General features: G+C 38.9%; 2 protein-coding genes across 2 annotated transcripts in view; both read right to left on the bottom strand.

Annotated features, from left to right (window-relative positions):
• LOC140277410 (nucleus accumbens-associated protein 2) overlaps positions 1-12,555 on the bottom strand; it is a 31,468-nt gene extending 18,913 nt beyond the window's left edge. Inside the window, exon 1 of the mRNA XM_072372412.1 lies at positions 11,981-12,555. The gene's annotated coding sequence lies outside the window, so the exon portion shown is untranslated. The remainder of the gene's footprint in view (positions 1-11,980) is intronic.
• A 1,927-nt stretch (positions 12,556-14,482) lies between these two features.
• On the bottom strand, positions 14,483-16,298 carry LOC140276910 (transmembrane protein 250). The gene is made up of 2 exons (XM_072371769.1): positions 16,088-16,298; positions 14,483-15,828 (listed from the first exon to the last, which is right to left on the bottom strand). The coding sequence occupies exon 2, from the start codon at positions 15,638-15,640 to the stop codon at positions 15,221-15,223; it is 420 nt and encodes a 139-aa protein (XP_072227870.1). The 5' UTR covers positions 15,641-15,828; positions 16,088-16,298; the 3' UTR covers positions 14,483-15,220.
• Between the last annotated feature and the right edge of the window lie 4,258 nt (positions 16,299-20,556).

Here is a 20,556-nt window from a genome sequence, read left to right as displayed (position 1 = left end):
TACGCTGATGAAATATAGAATTAAAACTGGCAGCCTAATACTGAATAGGGCTCCCTTTAACTTTGAGATGGACCACACAAGACCTTCAAAATTGTGTAGTTAAATAAGCAACCAAGCTGTTAGAAGCCGGTTCTGATAACACTGTGAGGTAGAAAGAGGGGATAGTTACTCTTTGTCCACAGAATCCCAAATACTTTAAATTAGACTGAGATCTGAGGAAACTGGTGGCCACTTCGAATTCCATGTTTTTCAAACTATTTCTGTACAGTATTCCTAGGAGACTTCCTATCACACTTTCCTAGGGAGTACTATTCCTAGGGAGTACTATTCCTAGGGAGTACTATTGTCGTGGAGTGTGTGTAGTCTGGAACAAAGTTTATGTAGGTGGTCAAGAATATCATCCACATGCTTCCCATCTTACCATAGGCTCTCTGCTGCCACTTCTACTCCAGGTAAACGACAAAAACAGACACCTCAGTCTTCATATGACAAAAAAAAAAAAAAATGGGATTAATCAGAACAGGCTCCTTTTAAAAATGCTCTTTGGTCAAGTTATGACTCTCATACGGGCATTTCTTGGCACTTCTAAGAGCTTCAGTAGCTCTTCTGTGGGATTTGAGTACATAGTGGACACTAACTGTGCTATGCAACTTTTTATTGTTGTTTTACGTGTCATGGTGAACAGTGCTTTAGTTCAGGTGACAAATTCCCATCCTGCTTTGTATCTTAAATGAAAAGGTGTAGTTAGGCTTCCGTCAATCAAAATGAATTGATATGGATATGTCAAATTAGAGTTATTCAAAGTGCTTAGACAATCCACATAATAAAAAGACACTTGCATGTCAAACAGAGGAGACTCAGCCCTGCATTGCTGTGTCCTTATCGAGTGATGACAGCACGGCTGTGTAGCGGCGAGTTAAGCGATGCTAGCTTCAAGCATACAGGAGGTGTGCCCGTTTCACCCTCCATTACTACCTTTCTTGCTAGCACAGAGGCGTATAAGTAGCAGATCAACTTCAACCCACCTTTGCGTCTCTGCTGGGGATGCCTCTGTAAAAGGGATTTTTGAATGTCAAAACTTGGCTTTATGGTCAGGGTTGAATATGTTATGATTTTATGGCTAACTTTAGGGTAAGGGTTGGGCATTTAGCTATACTGGTCAGGGTTAGGGTAAAAGGCTGGAATGCATAATGCCAAAGGTGAATCACCACCAAGACACCTATCGGTCTAAAAGTCTATCGGTGTATGAGAAACACATTTACCATTTATTACATAGCTTTGTGTGCATGTTTTAGGCTTGAAAAATCACAAAGCCCAAAGTCCACACAAAAAAGGAGTTATTCACTCCCACAGAAGCCACTGCTCCTAAACATCCTGAAACAGCTCATGCGTAGTCTTGTTATTTCTCTCATTACAATGCAAAAGAAAGTACAACCTCTTCCAGTACGAAGGTTTTATGTATCGGGACTAAGATTCAATAGCTTAGAATCGTTAGCACCAATAATTTGATGTGTCTCAATTACATCAGTCTCACTGAAAACTTTAGGATGAACCTTTTGCAAAGTGCATTTACATGGAAAATAAAAAAAAAAGTATAATGAGAATGTGAAAATTCCTTATAAAAGGAAGATCTCTTAAAATTCCTACCTACAAACTGAAAATATGCACTTTTATCATTAAAGTAGAATAAATATTTTTTATCTATTACCCATCCAGACCACACCCATTTAATTATTGAAGAAGATGTTGCAATAAATACACACAAATTTAGTCACTATTAAACATAAAACGGTCAAAATGCATTCAAAATAACTCAACTTACAAGAGCAAATGCTTCCATGGTTATTTATGATGAACTGTTACCTGATGGAGGTCTAGGACCAAAATGTAACAAACAGCAGGTTTGTTTGTTTTTTGTGCCGGTTAGACAGTGTGCAAGAGTTCGATTACGACTCTCAAAATGAGAGATATTCAGGTCAGATACACCTACAAACAATTTTCAATTCCTGCCCAGAAAAACCACAGATTTTATCTACAGAGTGAGGCACTGTTGTGCATTAAAACAACATTTTGGAATCTAGTGAGGCTCAGTGACAAAAACTTTGCTAAAAGTTTCCAGTACATATAAAACAAACACTGAGTAAACGACTGCATGACAGGAAGAGAGCGACATGTATATTGAGAGAGGGGGCAGCTATGGAGAGAATAAACTTGTCGTTTTGATCCCCCCACGCTGTTGTTTCTGATCTGAATGCTTAACAGTGACACATGTGTGACATCAGGGAAGCCCAACATGGTCGTCAGAGGAGCCCAGTGCGATGTAAAAATGAGGACACATCTTTCAGCATCACTGCCCCACTGTCTACAAACAGGAATACACAAACACACTCACGCACAGAAACAAAGACATACAGAGTGAGCTGTGCCCACAATGACCGACTGCCCCTTGTGCAGCTTTCATTTAAACAGAGCGCTTGGATTCAGTCTACTCTATGAAAAATAAAAATTCCATGGAACATCGTAATAAAGGAAGGTCAAGAAGACGGATCTCATGACGTGGCAAATATTTCTAAAATCAGTGTCGTTGACTGTAAAAATGTACAATGAAAATAGTTTTGTTCCAGTGCCCACACAGACACATCCACATTTATTTTTAAGTGCTCTGCCCCACGCCCCACCCCCAACCCTCACCCACACACACTTAACTGTGACCCAAGAATCTTCCAGTCAGCACCACACTAAGCTGGCATACATGTACTCAAATAACATGCCATCTTAGATAACTGTATCACCCTGACATGGGGTGCGGCTGAGCGCTCTTTTATCTCTGTCTCAAGTCAAAAATTGAATAAACAACTCTAAAGGAGGCGGTAACCTCAAACAGCAAAAAATCCCTTAGAGTTTTCATAAGAGGTGTAAATGTAGGTCACTCTGTCGAGGATGAGTAAATCATGACTGCTGAACAAGTGGTAGTTCCCCCAAATTAACACAAATACACACCAATATAAGAAAAGCGTGTCACACAATGCTATACTGCCTCCGGGAAGTGATTGATTTTAATTCTCACTTACACGACTAAGCGCTTGCCTTACCTAACCTCATGCCATTATATTTCAGCATTAAAATTCCTCCTTCACATAGGATTAAGAAAAAAAAATGTAGATCACAAATTAAATCACGAGCTTCACAAAACAGCAGCATTTGATTTTGGAATGAGCACACGTTAAGTTTCCACAGTGTCTGAGTGGCGCACAAAGCTTTTGTGAAAAAGGGTGGGGGATTTTACATGCATTTCATCCGTACGACCACAAAAATCAACCACAATTGTTGGTTTCTTGATGTCCAAACTATGATCTTTTCAAAAGCCTAACAAAATGATTATTTTGCTAAACCAAACCATGATGATCCATGTTGAATTGAGTTGTTTCTTGATCTTCCTGTGTTTTGCATGCCACATGCCGCTGAATTTGTAAGCTTAAGAGGCAGTATTATTATCATTAATTTTCTTCTCAATTTATGTTACATCAGAACCAGTCTGGTTCTTTCCCAATGTTTCCTACTTTATTACAAAACTTAGAAAGCATTATACTTTAGATTTTTTTTAAAAGAGTTTGTAAAACCAAACTAATATACTCTAAACTTCACATAAGGACCCCAATTTCCATTGTCTTAGACTCTAAGTCAATTAGCAACTTCCAATAATGTATATTCAGACATGTTTTGTTCATCTGACAAAGTTCCCATGTGCTAATTTGGGTTTTCCCTCCCTAGATCTAACATGGATGCCATTAAGGCAGGCCATAGGCAGGCAGCTGCAGTTGCTAAAATTAGCAGTCAAAAATCTGGAGTTTAATTAATATGATGCAACAAGATATTCAACAAGAAATACAAGCAGGCCTAATCCTTAGTTGAAGCAAAGCGTTTGGGGCGTGCTCTGGATTATACAATGTTCCGCAGATAAAGGAGCTGTACATGACTCATTTGATATGCAAGGTTAGCTAAATGAAAGGCAAAACCAAAAATCCCAGCACATGTCATCCTCCACCATTCAGAGTTGGAAAAAAGTAGTGAAAGTTAAAAGTCTAGCTGCTAACCACCACACTCAGCCCCATTTTACAAAACTCCCAATTAAGAGCAGAGTAAACAATGAAGGCTCATGACAACTGAGCCAAAGTTGAGAATGCCATACCGTGCTGTTGTTGATTTTCCAGAGAAAGAAATGCAGCAGCAGTACAAACATACAAAGGTAGAGGTTGAAGAAGCATTGGTTTAAAGCACTGCCTACCCTAGTCAAATAACAGAAACTGGGCATTTAATTCAAAATTATCGCAGGTACAACAGCAACTATGGTAACTGTCACATAAACATATCCAGAAGTATCCAGTACATGTATATACTTTGCTTAAATTCAGATCCCTTATACAATATTGTGATTAGAAAAATCAGAATATATCACGTCAGTATAAACTTAATTCTGCGAAAAAAGGCTGTGGCAGCACTGATACATAAATGGATATTCAACACAGCATGATTTAATTTCACGGGGAATATACATTCTGTTTTCTATTGAAAACCTGTGTTGTCTTGGATGGCAAGAAATCCTATTAATTCAATAACGATGTGGTTACATGGGCTAACACATTAGCTTTGGTAATGGGAGAGAAGCAGGGTGGGCTCTGTAGTGAAAAGTACCCGCCTCAGATTCCTGTCTTTTTCCACTGGCCTCTACCAGCATTCAGCCAGACAGTTAGGACATGAACAGCACATAAAAGATAGGTCATCATCACAGAGGACGGGTCAGTCTATCTGCTTTCCTCCGTTATTATCTTACGCACTGATTAGCAAGCTTTGTTTACCGGTAGGAGTCTTGAGTGAGGATTGAAGTTTGCAGCAATTTAATTATGTACAGTATGAAGCGAAAGAGCATGGAAAATTGAGGTGGGCAGCAAAGTTAAATGTCATCCAGTCATCCACAGTGCTCGCTCTCCTCGCTCTCTCTCTACATCTACTTCTCTGCGAGTGTGTGTATCTGCCTGATTCTGGTTAATTTACATGTTTGTGTGCATGTCTGTGAGCGTCATTCCCTGAATTATAGGTCCAACTCTGCTTTTAAGTCAAATATCCCCTCACTGAAAGCCTAAACATTTGACCAAATTTTTTGCAATACTATACAATCCACTGTCTTATGTGACACTTGAGCCTTTGCAAAAATACAAGGAGTTCAAAGGTTCCCTTGAAAAAAATACAAATCAAGATTTTTTTTAGCTTGTTATAGCTCCTAATGCATATTATAGTAGCAATGAAATAGCTTCTTTATAAAGCTATATAGGTTTAATGAATTTTTTATGGTCCGATGCCACAAATGCCATCAAAGAAAGCAAAATAGCATAGACTATGAAGTGCCATTAAGTGAAAAAATCTAATTTTCCATCCTATTTGAGAATCCGATCTCATGACTGTTTCTGAACACATCTTCGTCATACTTCTCAGTAGCCTGTAATTCACTGCCATGGCTACGTGCTTCTAGTCAAGCTGAAAATACTTGGAACAATCAAATGTGCACATGCTCCCTTTGCTTTTTCTTTCCTTTTTTTATTTTTTTCATTTAGGCACAAATGCACAGAGATACACAATCACACTTCTATACTCACATACTCGCACAACACAGGCACGACATTCATGCCATGTGATCTTGCTAGGCATTATGCCAACGGCCAAACATGTCACTTACCAGAAATCTCTGAGACAGAATGAGAGAGCAAGGCACGCACTCACACACACAAACAGCAAACAGAAATTGTGCACATTTGTCAGTATGTGAGAGCTCCTTGTCAAGTGTAAGTACAGTACATACACAAGGAACATGAGACTTAGCTGCTAGTTATCTGCTATGGAGTATGGTGTGGGGGTAGTCAATTCTGAGAAAAAAGAACCACACGTGACCTCTTAAGATCTGATGTGGAATTGTTCTAGGAACATGCCATGTTTACTGTTCATTGTCTAAATTCTTGGAAGGCTTCCTGAAAAGCTCATAGCAAGCCAAAGCAGCCCAAACATGTTTCAAGATTCCTCATGGCTTTTGCTGATCCTCTCTTTCACTCTTTTGCCTCCTGATTATTTTTTAACTTTACTTAATTTCAGCATGAACGTTATTTGCCTGTTTGTGCCAAGAAAAAAATAGAACGCACTTGGGGAAACTTGGATTTATACCTATGTTATTACCTCTGTGTACACTTCAAACCACTGGTGGAATACATTTAATGAGTGCAGAAAAAGAGACACGTGCACACACACTTTTCCACCACAGAAGACAGCCAAATTGTCTCACTTTCCTTTGATGCATTCGTTGATTTGTTGCAAGTGTTCCGTGAAAAATGCCACAAGAGAGGCGTGTGAAAACATTTACATGTTGGCCAAAGGAAATCAAACATGCAATTCTGAGAAAATGTTCATTATATTTTGCAAGTAGGCTTAAGTTGTAGCTGTTTGAAGGAAAGATAATCCATATAGAGTCAAGCAGAAATTAGTTTGAGCAGCAGCAGGGGTGCAGGGAGTGGGGTGAGGAGAAGTGTGCAGCAAACCATCTATTTAAATTGATCGGTGGTAACCAAAAAGGCTGATCAGAAAAGCTGATCAGATTTCTTTTATAAAAAGAAAGGACAGCTGCTCCGTCTTCACATTATTTTATGCCTTATTCTGCATTTCATGTGATAATACTTCGAACACCTCTCTGCATTAGGGCTTTACAAAAGCCCATTTACATACTAGCTTTTGTGCTCCTACTTGGGGGCAGTATCACAACTATGTGGAATAATGTGTTGGCTGCCCTTGGTATTATCTGTACTCTTACTCTTGTTGGTATTTTAGCTTTCCTCCTTTGTGAAAAAGATAGTCACTGTGGACAAAGTCCCGCTTTGTGGTGAAGAGAGACTAAATGTTAAATAATGATTGTGTGTAATCAGTGTAGCTGCTGTCTGTTCTTGTTCGCCGGTTCTGCTTTGTTATTTATCATTTTTGATGCCACGTCCCCTTTTTTATGAAATCAGTCATTGTAAGCTCATCCTGGCTTGAGATAGCTCTCTGCCAATCAGCATTTGATCAATGTGTAGCCTCGTCTCTCACACAAATGTGCCATTAGCTTTTTGGAGGACTGCATGCTTATCTGTCAGTGCTGATAAATACGAGTCTACAGGGCTGAGAAGGAAACCTCAGTACAAGTACGAACAGCCTCAAACAGTGAAAATATAATTACTTAACATCTCAACTGACATCATCTATAAAAGCAGATATTAGCCTTTAGCATTGAATTTCAACACTTTGGGTAAACATTGTGAAATAGTTTTCTCCATGTCATTTACCGGCAAACTCTATCAATGTGATTACATGGTGGATTTTAAGCCCAACCACTGTTTTTCCTTGACTTAACCAAAAGGTTTTGATTTGAACACCAAACCAAGTCCAACCACGCTACCAAATCTGTCTAAACAAAACCAGGAGCAGGTAGACTTTTTAATGCCAAAACCTAACCAGTGAGTGAAAACTGAAGGTATTCAATCCCATGTATACGAGTCCTGAGAGTTTTCTTGAACCCCTGTAGTTCATAAACGCTACAGAATAACATTTGTACCATTTGATGTGTGCATCTATCATTGCTGCAGCCGGTGTATCAGACTGAAAAACCTGAGCACACCTGGCACATATCTTGCAGATACCACAGCAGTGACAACGTGGCAGTAAATTACATCATGGGAAGGAGATTCTGATGGTACAGACCAACAAAATGAGACGAAACAGAACGTAAGTTCTTATAGTTACCTTAGTGTGCAGCTTCTGCTTCTATTCCACTTCTTATTCAATGAAACATGATCTATTTTACACTACATGAAAGTTATACTGAATTGTGCTGACTAGTTAAGAATAAAACAATGTTAAGAATAATTACAACAATGAAAAATGTGATATGATAAATTTATGGATTCAAATAATAGACCCTGTGGTCAGTTATTTGTGACCAGTATTAGCCAATACTACCACAAAAATCTCAATCAGTGCACTCTTACAGGCGACATGTCCCCAGCACTTTGTCAAAAAAAAGACAAATAAAACAAAACAGCTCAAGGGTTCAATCCCCCATCTATCCTCCTAATGTCTTGCTATGTTACAAACACAAACATAACTAAATAAATACACCCAAACCCAAAGCTCAGAGAAGGGAAATTTAGTTTTTGAGTGCAAGTGTTCTCTAAAATCAGTTAATAAATTTAGATAATATTATGAATACAAATAGTAGATCATTTGACCTTAAGTTACCAAGACTACCAAGAGAATGAAGGAAGAATATTGAAATTTAAAATAACTGAAAAAAGGTCAGAACCGTTCCGAACTTTTAAAAAGGCCCATGTGTTAAATTTCTGTCAGTCACAACTTTTTATTAAAAAAGCCTTTACACTCTAGTCATATAGTAAATACATGTGTTGCTATTAACATTGATTTCAGCTGTGAGACAGATAAAAGGGCACCATTAGCATAACATATTTTGTTTATGGGGAGGGGGAGGGGTGTCAAATCTATAAAAAAATTAGAAGGTGTTTAGCTCAACTTCACATGGGTGCATCTAAAAAACATCGGCAATTGTACCTGTAGTAACTTTCTCACAGTACAGACATGAACTTGACTTAACATTAAGTATGACATTTCTTTTTAGTTAACCTTCATTGTTTGAATTGTATGAATGCAGCTCAACAAGCAGCAAACAACGTGCCAGAACAAACCAGCCAAGGCAGGTTTTCACCCTTCAAGGTTTACCTTGAACAGGATCTGCAATACCTAGAAAGTGTATGTCAGTTGTTTGAGAATATGATGTACAATTGTTGCCCTGTATCGTATACCATCAGCAATGACTCATAACGTTCAAAGGAAAGGAAAATTATAGACATATAAACACACACCCCACACAAGTATACTCACATTTACAGAGAAAAGCACACAAAGCATGAAGGAGCACACAGTGGTTGGCAAGCTAACACACACACAATTATAGCGAATGAAGCAGCACTATGGACATAAATGGTCACTAGCTATGGTTGGGAGTTGGACGTGTTTTTATTCACCCTTAAAAATTTATAAAAAACCTGGACTTGATTTCATTTTATTTCATTTATTTTTCTTTAATGGAGCAGTGTTAATTAAAACACTTAATCTGTTAGTGAACAGACCGTGTTTAACATAAAACAAGTCATCCAGTGACAAATACATGTTTATTTGAATCATTTTTAATCAAACTTTGGAATTTTCCTATATTCAGCAAGTTAAAGCTCAGTAAATTTTCTCTAATATGACACTAGGTGGCGCATCTTCGCATCGCTAAAGGTCTCGGAGTGGGTAGGCTGACATTTCACTAAGTATTGGGGTGGATGGGGCAGTGCCAAAAAATATAAAGTCTAATTTTTTTTTAATATAATTTAATACAAACAATTATGTTTTCATCGTTTCTTATCCTAGTTTAATTCACAGATCGTTATCTCTCTTTTAGCTGCTTGCACTTTAAAATCAGTTGCAATTCACCAATGCATCTTAACTAAATAGCACAGATGAACGCAAAAACTGAAAAAACAAGGCAACTTTTATTGCACATTGTGTTGGTGCTCACATATTCATCTCCAAATGGATCTAGCTGAGTGAGTGAGTATTTCCACTTCTGTTTGTGTATTATGTGATTGCTTGGACTTTAATTCAGCCCTGGTTGCTGTAGATGCGCTATCCAAACTGATTTGGAAAAGCCGAGAATCAAGCCATTCAAACATTATTAAAGACTTTTCTGTATCATGAAAATGTTAAAAAAAATTTAAAAAAGCTATTCAGTCTTTTGTCGAACATGTGCACATCACAAATATACCAATTTTTACACCTTAGGAATAAAGCAAAGGCGCAAATCAGTAAGTACGATGCTTTTATTGTCTAAAACAACAAGTTGTTTCTCCCATTGTATTACTGTATCGTCACAAATTAGGATCAATATTCCTGAAATATTTGCTGTGTAAAGAGCGACAATCACCTCCAGGCTCATCAAGTGATGGATAAGCGTCAACTCTTGTTTATTTAAGAGTCAAATATCTCACATTCTTCGTGAGTTTTTTTTTTCTCACCCCATCTGTCAACCTTTTCAGTCAATGTCCACATCAGTTATAGAAATCTGTGCTGTGCTTCTCTCTCCTTGACACTCCCACACTAGCACACAGCCCCGGGCCCCTTCATGGAATGCTGTACAGTTGAGAGGCCTATGGAGGAAGGGCATCCCAGGACACATGCTAACGCACTCACCGACACACTCAAATAGTCACGCACACACATGCATACACACTTACAGACAGACAAATACAGCTGTTGATAGCCGTCACAACGTTTTTGGCAGATATCCAACTCAAAGATGAGCGGTGTTGGAAGGCCTTCGTTCAGAGTGAAAAACAGGGGGGGGGGGGGGATCCCACATTTTCCATTTATGTTGCGTTAAAGAATGAAGATAGAATCTTGGCAGCACGTGTGCACATTACCCTGAACCTGTTTGCCTGTACAGGAGGTATCATAAACCACCATTATAAAAGCCATCCTTGTCTTGCCTCAGGGCAGACAGGTACACCTATGGCTACATATTGATTTAAAAGAGTTGCCTCAGACTAAAGCCAAATACATTTTGCTTCCCAATGTGATATTTTCACACTAGGGAAACACAAACCGATTCAAAACTATACTTAAACGATTCACTTAACTGAAGAGGCCTGAAAATCCCACCTGTGCCATACCTGTTGGGCACTGGGATACTAGAAATACTAATACTTACTCTTGGTTGTTATCATATAGTAAAGTTAGGATACATACCATAGCAAAAACATGCAACAACTTGATTGTTTTCCCCAGTCATCTTGACAAACACACAATGCAACATTAGACAATAAGAATGACAGCACAGTGACAGAGAGAAAGAGTGCATGCTGGGGAAAGAACAGTGACAGGAAATGAAGAAAACTGCCACAGACTACTTGCCGGCTAGCCACACATTGCAGTCATGTAAAAACAGGAGGGGGGGGGGGGGGTAGTCTATGTATAGCCTGATGTCTCTTGAGGAGTTCAGGTGAGGTAAACGGAGCCACAACTGACAGGAAAGTGCATGAATCAGACTTATCATTTTCATGACCAACTTTTTCAGTTATCTCCAATATTGCATCATTCTAACTTGACTAAACACATTTGATATGATCTGCAACCCTCACAGCCAAACACATTTTAAAACAGCCGTTGTGTAACTCTCTATAAGAAAACATTTGGCACAGAGAGCCAAGTGCAATGTGTCACGGCAATATTTTGAAAGCACAAAAAGAATCTACACAAACAGCCCTAACACCTAGAACGCAAGAAACAGTCTGAGAGTGAAGACTCGTTGGATCACACTGTAACTCGTGAAATAATGAACCTCAACACTACTGCAACACATCTGTATGCAACCATGCAACTTATAGCATCGTGGGTGCATTATGGGTGGAGATTTGCGTTTTGACTTCATCATGACGCAAGACCGATAATATCATGCCACTTTCACCACTTATACAGTTGAAACTAATGATAACACTGTTTCCTGTGGTTAAAGCGCTGCCCCACATCATCACCAGATTGCAATCCTACTTATTTTATTAAATTCTTGTAGTGGCGCGTGATACACAAAAGCGGGAATTACATCTCTTCCTCCACACAAAATCTTCCCATTTCGCGATATTACTCTGTAAAGTTCAAGACTCTAACTTAGTTCAGGATGTCGTTCTATCACAGATGAGTGTTAAGCTGTAACGTGAGCAGGTTGTCGGAGTATGCGGATGGTAAATGTACCCATAAAGACAGAGAAACCAGGGAGTAATGCATGATAAAACCTATGCGTCATACAAATCAGGCTCTGTAAATATCACGCCAAGACAGAAGAGGATATATTTACCCGATATGTCGCTATTCCATAGAATGCGGCTGTCAGCTGGCGCAGATGTGGCAGGCTTTTTCTTCGGATAGCCTATAAACTTTGTGGGGTGTTTAATCTTTAAAAAAAAAAAAAGTAGGCCCGTTTTCCCCTCGTCCGCTGGCTCACTCTACCACTTTAGTCCTGTCTTGGCCGCTCGTCCCCCATCTCGCTATCCCACTCTCTCTTTCTCTGCCCGCTTCTGTCCCTGTGCAGGAAGTAAAACGCGGCTCACGCGAATAGTATACGGACTGTGAACAGCCTGACATCATGCACCATTCCGTATAGAGTTCTTTTTAAAGACACAGACATGATTGGGCTGTGAGGTTACAGCAGGTAAACTGCCCTACTGTAGTCTGCGAGGCAAATGGACTGTCAACAGCGGTCGGTCATACCGTGCGCCTTTACGGACACATGAACTCGGTGCACTCTGCTGGCTTAAAGGTGCACAGTTCTGTAGATTAGTTTCACAACCCTGTCGAACGTGTTAGCCTCTTAGCACTGTAACTGTTGTCTTATTCGAACACCGTGGAATGCATTGAGAGCTATGTAGGACAAGGGGAGGCATAGTTGAGATCCTGAACAACATTTACATGTGTGGGTATCTCACGTGTCCTTCTATGATGACAGGCTTGACTGCACGATGCGCATGTGTGCTGTTCTGCTAAATTACAGGCGCCAACTGCTGGCGGTGTGACCCAAGTCAACTTTTTCTTTACTGCAGGCATGTCATGTCATAGCCTACTGCATCACTCATAGTATAGTCAGTCTTGACATAAATAATCGAATCCGAATACTTCTGAATACCACATCTCTTCAAAATCATTAAAAAAAAAACATATATATACTCTTTTTTTTTTTTAAGAATGGACACAAACAGAAAAAAGTTGCACCCCTTCAAGTTTGACTTCAGAGGTTGTCTGTTTTTTGTATTTGTTGCAGTTGTTTTATGAATCTAATATAACCCTATGAGATAAAAACTCCACATTATCAACAGTGACATGTGAGAGTACTCTGCCATATTTAGTTGACCTAAAAAATTAGGCCAGTAGTATTTACATATTGTCACATTTTGTCAGCTAATTGACATCAGCAAGTATGTTTTGTTTCTATGGTGATGAGTTATATATACTAATTTAATACAAAGGTATAGTAAGTAAGTGCGTGAAATTTATTTATAAAGCATATTTATATACAGTTCACACTGAACAAAGTATCGTACAAAGGGCTATAAAAGGATAGGGTAACCCTCTAACATTTAACAATGATTATGCTTCAGTGTGTAGTACTCAGCCATAAGGTTAGAATGATCCTGAGTTACATATGAGTTCATAGTGGCATGCTTATATTATTTTCAACATTTTTAAGGAAATCTGTGTTGAAATCTTTGTTATTCAGGATGGCTTTCAGCTCAATTAATTCAGTAAAAACTACAACCTCGTGAAATTAGTGTTAACTATGGTAAACTGTGGTCTCGTTACAAAACCGATGCATTTTAAAGTTCTGTAAAAACAGGCTGCATATACATCACAGGAAGTACTTTTGTTAACTTTATGCACATATCATTGGTGGAGGCTACTGAGACTGCACCCAAGTTTAAAATGATGAAATCATATGTCCTCTTATCGCTCTGTATACACATATATGAGTGTGTGTCTGTATACAGGATTAAAAGTTCAAGAGTTGAACTCAAGAGAATCAAATGCAAATACTGATCAATGAAATTGGCAAGTCATTCAGACTAAGCAAACAACTTCAGCTTCTCTAACGAAAAAGAAGAAATGAAAATGTGCAGTGCGTGAGCACTATATTGACATCACAAGACAGTTCATCTTCTCTATGGTGTAAGTAGGCAGTCAGATCGGCCCGGGCTCAGAATATGAGGCATATGATGCGTTTATCCTCAGAACAAAAGCTTATTGTTGCCTTGATTATCCATTTACAGCCCGAGGCCATATGCGTCCCAAGCATGTCTCAGTCAGCCCACCAGCTACAGTGTCAAAAGTTCAAATCTAAAGTTGGGCTTCTTGGTTGTTTCCAGCCTCTTTTGCTCATTTTAATGCGCTTTTCAATTAGAAGCATTGAAATATATGCTGGCTACAATGGAGTCCACGTCCTTCCACTTTAGTGTTAAAACACACATTTCAGTGCTTCAACCTGTGCCCTCATTAGTTCCTGTAAGCTCACTTCATGCCAAATGAAAATGAGGCTATATAAGGTGATTGGGACACAGCCACGGCCATTGTTATGCTTGGCAGAAACAGCGGGGTCTAGTTGTGGCTGGTGTTTGTGTGCTGGAGGAAGCTAAACAGAGAAGTCTGTCAGAGCAACCCTGAGACCATGTGAAGAGCGACTGATGGAACACTTGACCCAGAGCCGTTCTCAAGTTGAACTGTCACACACTCTTATGACACAGCTCGAGGCATCCCATCATGGGTGTTAAGCTGTACAGTAAACACATTCACTTGGCCGTGCATTCCACTGTATATTTATTAGATAACTTTACAAAAAATGTCAGTGTATGACATCAGGCTTTGCAAAGCCTATTCCACCATTTTTTGCCCAACTCCCCCTACGCGACATATCTTTGTTGTTTGCTTGATTTGGTATTTCCATCTCTCACATATTCATTTAATATCCGACGTAAATGTATACTTACATGATGTAGTTTGTGTTGCTAAAACGTACTCGACCCTCTTGACAGTGGCATGCTTTTGGAACCCAAAGTTTTGTTGGCACAAGAGACTGCCTTGCTTCAGAGTTATGATGCCCATCAGTCTTTTGTCACTTTGCCATGCAACACTGACATTCACATTTCCCATTACAACTTGAACAGAACACAATTTAAAGTTAGTGGAAACAGTTTACAAACAGCAAGAAGTACAATAAATATAATATACTTTGTTCCTATTGGTCCCTTTATTATTCAAGTCTCACCATCTTCAGACTGCATCATTTTCTTATATTGATTAATAATATATAAATGATTTTAAACCAGGATCTTTATGCCACACACAATGGCTTAAAGGATCACATGTGATGCTTACTCTGACCTCAAAAAAGGGTCGCTTTTTTTTTTTTTTTTTACAAAAGCTGAGCAACAGAACAATCATACAAGATATGCTACAGGTGAGTGTGGTCCTGTAGCACCACACGACACTAAAGTTACAGTGTGAAGAATCCTTATCATACCCTACATTCAACATGCCCCTTACAGTAGTGCTACATGTCAACAAACACCATAAAGCACCAGCCGAGTCCCCCCACCAGAAACATGGTGATCTGCATGCTGTATATGATCAGGTCATTGAGCACACCGAAGTCCAGACGCCGGTGCCCCAACAAAAGCAGAATGACGGAGAGCTTGTACTGCAGCCGCAGGAGCACGCGCACGCTGATGTACTGCAGGAAGAAGAGGGCCGAGAGCGAGACCCAAAGCAGAGAGGTCAGCAGACTGCAGCCGAAGTAGAGGAGAAATCGAAGGAAGCTGTACATGCAGCGTGAGCGCAGGTAGAGGTCAAAGTTGTTGTACTTGGTGCGCACCAGCTTGGACGTGTGTGTCGACCCGCAGGCCGAGTGCATGCACGTAGTGTGGGGGCCATGGAAGCTGCGCACCCGCCGTGGGATGGGGATCACAGGCATGGATGGGCTACTGGAGCCCAACACGGTGCACAGGTGTGACAGCTGTGGTCCACTGGGAGAGCTGCTTCTGGGGAGTTAGCTTCATCTGGTTGAAGTTCTCTGATCAACTCTTAGTGGAGGAGTCCAGAAGAGAGAGGTGGATGCGTCTAGGATGGTTTCCAGTATTCTCTTTAAAATTCAAAAAGCTTCTGCAATAAAATGACATGGTTATTATCCACAAGTTGTTTATACTTTTTTTAAAAGGCACAATCACACTGTAATACACTCTGATGAAATGCAAGCCTGTGCATGCAATACACACTTTCAGAAAAGGGCCGATGCATATGCATGAACCAAACCCTGATAGCTACTTTTAAATGATTAAATCACAGCTAGTCCACAGTGTCTCCAATCCCCCACAAGTCCTTTCATCCTTATTGTGTTGTAAAAATAAGTGCAGAATCTTACCTGCAACAACAGGACGTCTTCCGCCACAACAAAAAGAAGCTGTTTGATTTTTGGACACATGGAGGACTCTATCACATCATAAACAGGTCACATGGAATATTCCTGAATACATGCAACTTTTGTCTTGCTTTTGTTTTAAATGATGTAGATTCAGCCAGCAGAGATGTAGCTGCGACGATGAGCCGGTGCTTGAAAATCGTGTCGCAAGATACACGAGTCATCCTGCTGTGACGTCAGCTGCTGCCGAATTAAAGGGGAAGTGCTCAAGAATTCCTACAGCAATGACATGCGGGAAACTTACATACCGTGCAAGTACACGATTACGCTACGCTGCATATATTTAACAGTTTAGTACCCGGTTAAATAGAAATTAAGATTACACAGAATGATGTAAACCTAACAAACTGTTGAAGCACAGCACGTGCTTTTAGACATTTCAACAGGCCATGTCATGTGTATCCTGGTGACACATGTGAAATGTTAATAACAGCCACACCAAAAACTTCTCAAATATAGTGTAATTATAATTTGTTTAATATAAAGTGAAACAAACAGCTTCAGTATAAACTCTCTACTTAGACGAACCAAAGCTGAAACAAACTCCCTTTGGCTTGTAATACTTGTAATATCTTTGCTTAGATAAGATTTACATCCACAAACTTGTACATATGAAGGAAGAAGGATACAAACATTTATTTTAAAACTACATCTATATTCAAAATGTTTGCTAGATATAGGCTTTTCCTCCAACATGCAAACTAAGGTAAATTACACAAGCATTTGGCCTTTAGACCATATTTCTATAGCACTGATGACATTTTAAAAAAGCAGCATGAAGTGTATTATTATGTCTGTAGTGTATGTCACAAGATGTGTAGATGTATTCCTCATAGTGTGAGATGAATATAAAGCAAATGCCATTGACCAACGTGTCCTATATTTGAAATTCAACCAAAGGGGTTAATTCATTGCAAATTACTTTATTATTACTTATTACTTATTATCTTCTATCTATCTTCTACTATATTACTTATCTTGTAAATAATTCCTAATAATAGGAAACGTTATGAGGTTGGTGTTTCAGTCAACAATCTACCGCTATCAACCATTTACAGATAAATCTGTTTAGATTAGAAGAGATGTACTATGTTGGTTGTGCTTCTGTTTTTCAGCCTGTTCCAATTCAAATAAATGGGTCTGATGGAATAAAAGATACAGTAATGCAATAAAAGCATTTATTGCAGGACTGTTGTATTATACTGCATGAGTTTGAACAAACCAGTAAGCTGGGGTCATATGACTGTGCCTGCAGCATTTGTCAGTGGATGACATTGCAAAGGGCATGTGTGTGTCTGTATTCATGTGTCAGTAAACCTAACACAAGGTTGGACAGTGTGTGCACTTGCATGTCCTAATAAGTGTGCCTTCAAGCCTCTCACTCTGTACATTATACAACCTTCATTAGGTCGATTTATGGGTTGGACGACGTATTACATCTCCACTATCTGTCAACAAGCCAGATGGTAGCAGGTGATCATAAGTCATAATAAATGTTGGTCTTTAAAAAAAAAAAAAGAAAAAAAAGAAAAAGAGTTTATTACACTTGTAAATGGTGTGCTGGGTCATTCTGCTGAGAATTTAAAGATGAATCATGCAAAATTAGAAAAACAAACCTTGGAATGCTTAATCAAACATACATAAAGCTGTCCCTGAGGCTGAATGCATTAATCCTTGTACTTTGCTTTTATGTCATGGTTGAGTTTAGTAATGAAGTCCACAGCATCATAATTTGAGTCGAGTCAGCTCTGGTCATTCATTTTAAATGCCTCTATTTATTAAAAATGGAGACTATTTTCTGGGCCTACACAGCTCACTGTTACTGAAAGTAAAAGCGCTTCAGTTTGCTTCTGACATGTCACACTTCTCACTCACATATCAGTGTACTCTGATTATTCACAAACAGCATTTATACTTCATACCCCAGGAAGTCAGAGTGGTCCAGAATGAGTTAGAGTTGTACAGCTGTACAGGTGTTGTCTTCCAATTCAGATTTCAGCCTTTAAATCCACTCACCACCTTCAACCTTCTGTACCTTGAGTGTTGTACTGCAGACAGTATGGATTAATCATGTATGAACCTTTTTCTGAGGTATTTTCAATGAAAATATTGTGTTCAGCTCAGGGTCGGTAAAGCATGTTCTTGCTTGAGTTGAATAGCTGGAATTGTTTGTTCAATCTTATTAGTTTCTATCTCATTGCTTCAGTTTATGCTTGATTCGTGGGTGATCAGTTCCATCAGTTTGAATTAAATCAGTTTACAAAGAAATCAGCCAACTAACAAACAAAAAGACTATTTTTCACAGTCAAACCTGGACAGTAATCATGACTATGAAATGACCCAGATCCCCCTCCATTCATGTCTCATTAAGTATAAGATGGAACTAATATCTATTTTTATTTTTATTTATCATGAACAAGTTATCATAGGCAAGTTTTTAACATTATCACTATTCAAGCACGCTACTGCAGTCCTGCATATCAATATATTGTAGCAGTGAGCTCTTTTGGATGATTTTACTTTTAAATGATGTTTTTTTTATATCAGAAACTAGTTCGAACACTTAATCTTGGCAGGGATCTTCTTTTCTACTCTTGAGTTTAGTTTGAGGTACTAAGTTCCAAAAGTCTGCTTTACCATGAGAAATGGGAGGCTCACAAGCACAAGGTAGCAGTGGACAGTAGACATTTTTCTAAACTATCCTTCTGTAAATGTAAACAACAAATTATTTGACTTTTTCTTATTTGTTTTGATTTTGTGAAAAAAAAAATTGAATTTGTCAGTGGGTTACATAATTATCGAGTTTGTCCTTGTCTGAGCAGTTCTATTTTCCACCACACGAGGGTACTGTTGGTCAATATTTCACTGCTTTTTCCAGCATTTATTAATCCTGCGAAGAGCAGCTCATCCAAGGGCACGACACCAAGCTATCTCTCTTTCTTCTCATATAGGCTCCTTTGAACAAAATCCAGCTCCTATATTATTGCCGTCTTTGATGAATGGGTAAATTCAGCACCATTACTGCTGCAAATACCCCTAAATGGTGCCAAGATTAGATGTTGCTGTCCCCCTTGCATCTGGTTAATAACTGCTTCCAAGCTGAGAAAGCTCCTCTGTCTTGTACCATTACTAAGAAAAACGATGTCAATAAAATGTGCGCTTGTGATTTAAGCATCCATGCGCCCTTGTAAAGGATGTACACTGGTTCTAAACCTGCATTATTGCTACATTATTGGATCATATTTTTCTATTCCAAAATATGAAGACCTTTAGGATATTGCCTCATCTGCTGAAAGTATGTTGGTCATGAAAAATATATTTGTCATTTTTTTTTCTTTTCTTTCGAAGTTTGAAAGTAACTGATGAATGCTGCTTTTAAAATGTTGCAGAAGTTGCATCTTCATTCTCCAACAAACTACAGAAATTCTTAGCATTGTAGACGGGTGATCCATAGCTGAAGCGATCCAACCTTCAACTCCCACCTCCCCAGAAACACTTTGCCAATTCAACACCAACATGACCCAAAGATTGTCCAGAGGGAGCAAGATTAAAGGGGCAACATGTCAAAATCCTCTTTGACTCCTTCAAATGCGCTTGGGCTAAATCAATTAATTCATTAACTAAGTAGAGGTCACAGCCAATAGTTGAGCAAAGACAAATTAAATCAATTAGTCTAGCTAATAAGATGAGGGAGACTTTTAATTAGTGAAAGTTTTAATCAAAGCTGTGTTTGTGCTGTGCTGCGTTATGAGGCATAATGAGCATTAAGCTCCATCGGAGTTATAAGAATAAACTTTGTGTGTGAAAATATTTGCACATAACCACATTAATGTACTCAAATTGTGATTCCATTTTAGTAATAGGAGTTTCTGACCACTCTTATTTATTTCTCAGTATTGAGGGGTGTGTGCCATCCTGCCCTTTGGTCTGAGTCTTTATTTATACTGAGGAATCAATTAACTCGAAAAAAAGTGAGAAAAAGTTAAATAGATTAAATCAAAAGATGAGAACTCGGCCAAAGACAGACCAACTTCCAGGTCACTTAGGTGTGCTGAGGATGCCAAACCTCAGAGAGCAAATTAAGTACCCAATTAAACTAATTAAAATAAAACATGATGCAGGCAGCTGGGTCAAACAGTGGCTTCCAATTTTCTTTGCCATATAAATAAAAAGATGAGTTATTTAGGAAATAGCCACAGGCCGGTTAAAGTACTTCCACTCTTCTAAAGGACTTTTTTCTTACGCTGTCATGATCTTTTGTGCTATTGCCTCTCTTGAGTGCGTGCATCTGTGTGCGTTTCATAATCCTGTCAAGCCATCTGTTGTCATTAAAAACCTGCCTCTCTTGTGCTGTAGATCTCAAGTATTTATAAGGACAGACTCAACCTTGAGTCGTCGTATCTCAAACTTTT

This window comes from Leuresthes tenuis, unplaced genomic scaffold (genome assembly GCF_036924035.1).
Source record: "Leuresthes tenuis unplaced genomic scaffold, fLeuTen1.0.hap1 SCAF_19, whole genome shotgun sequence".
Lineage (NCBI taxonomy): Eukaryota > Metazoa > Chordata > Actinopteri > Atheriniformes > Atherinopsidae > Leuresthes > Leuresthes tenuis.
The sequence above is the reverse complement of the archived record's forward strand: the minus strand, read 5'-3'. Positions and strand labels throughout refer to the sequence as shown.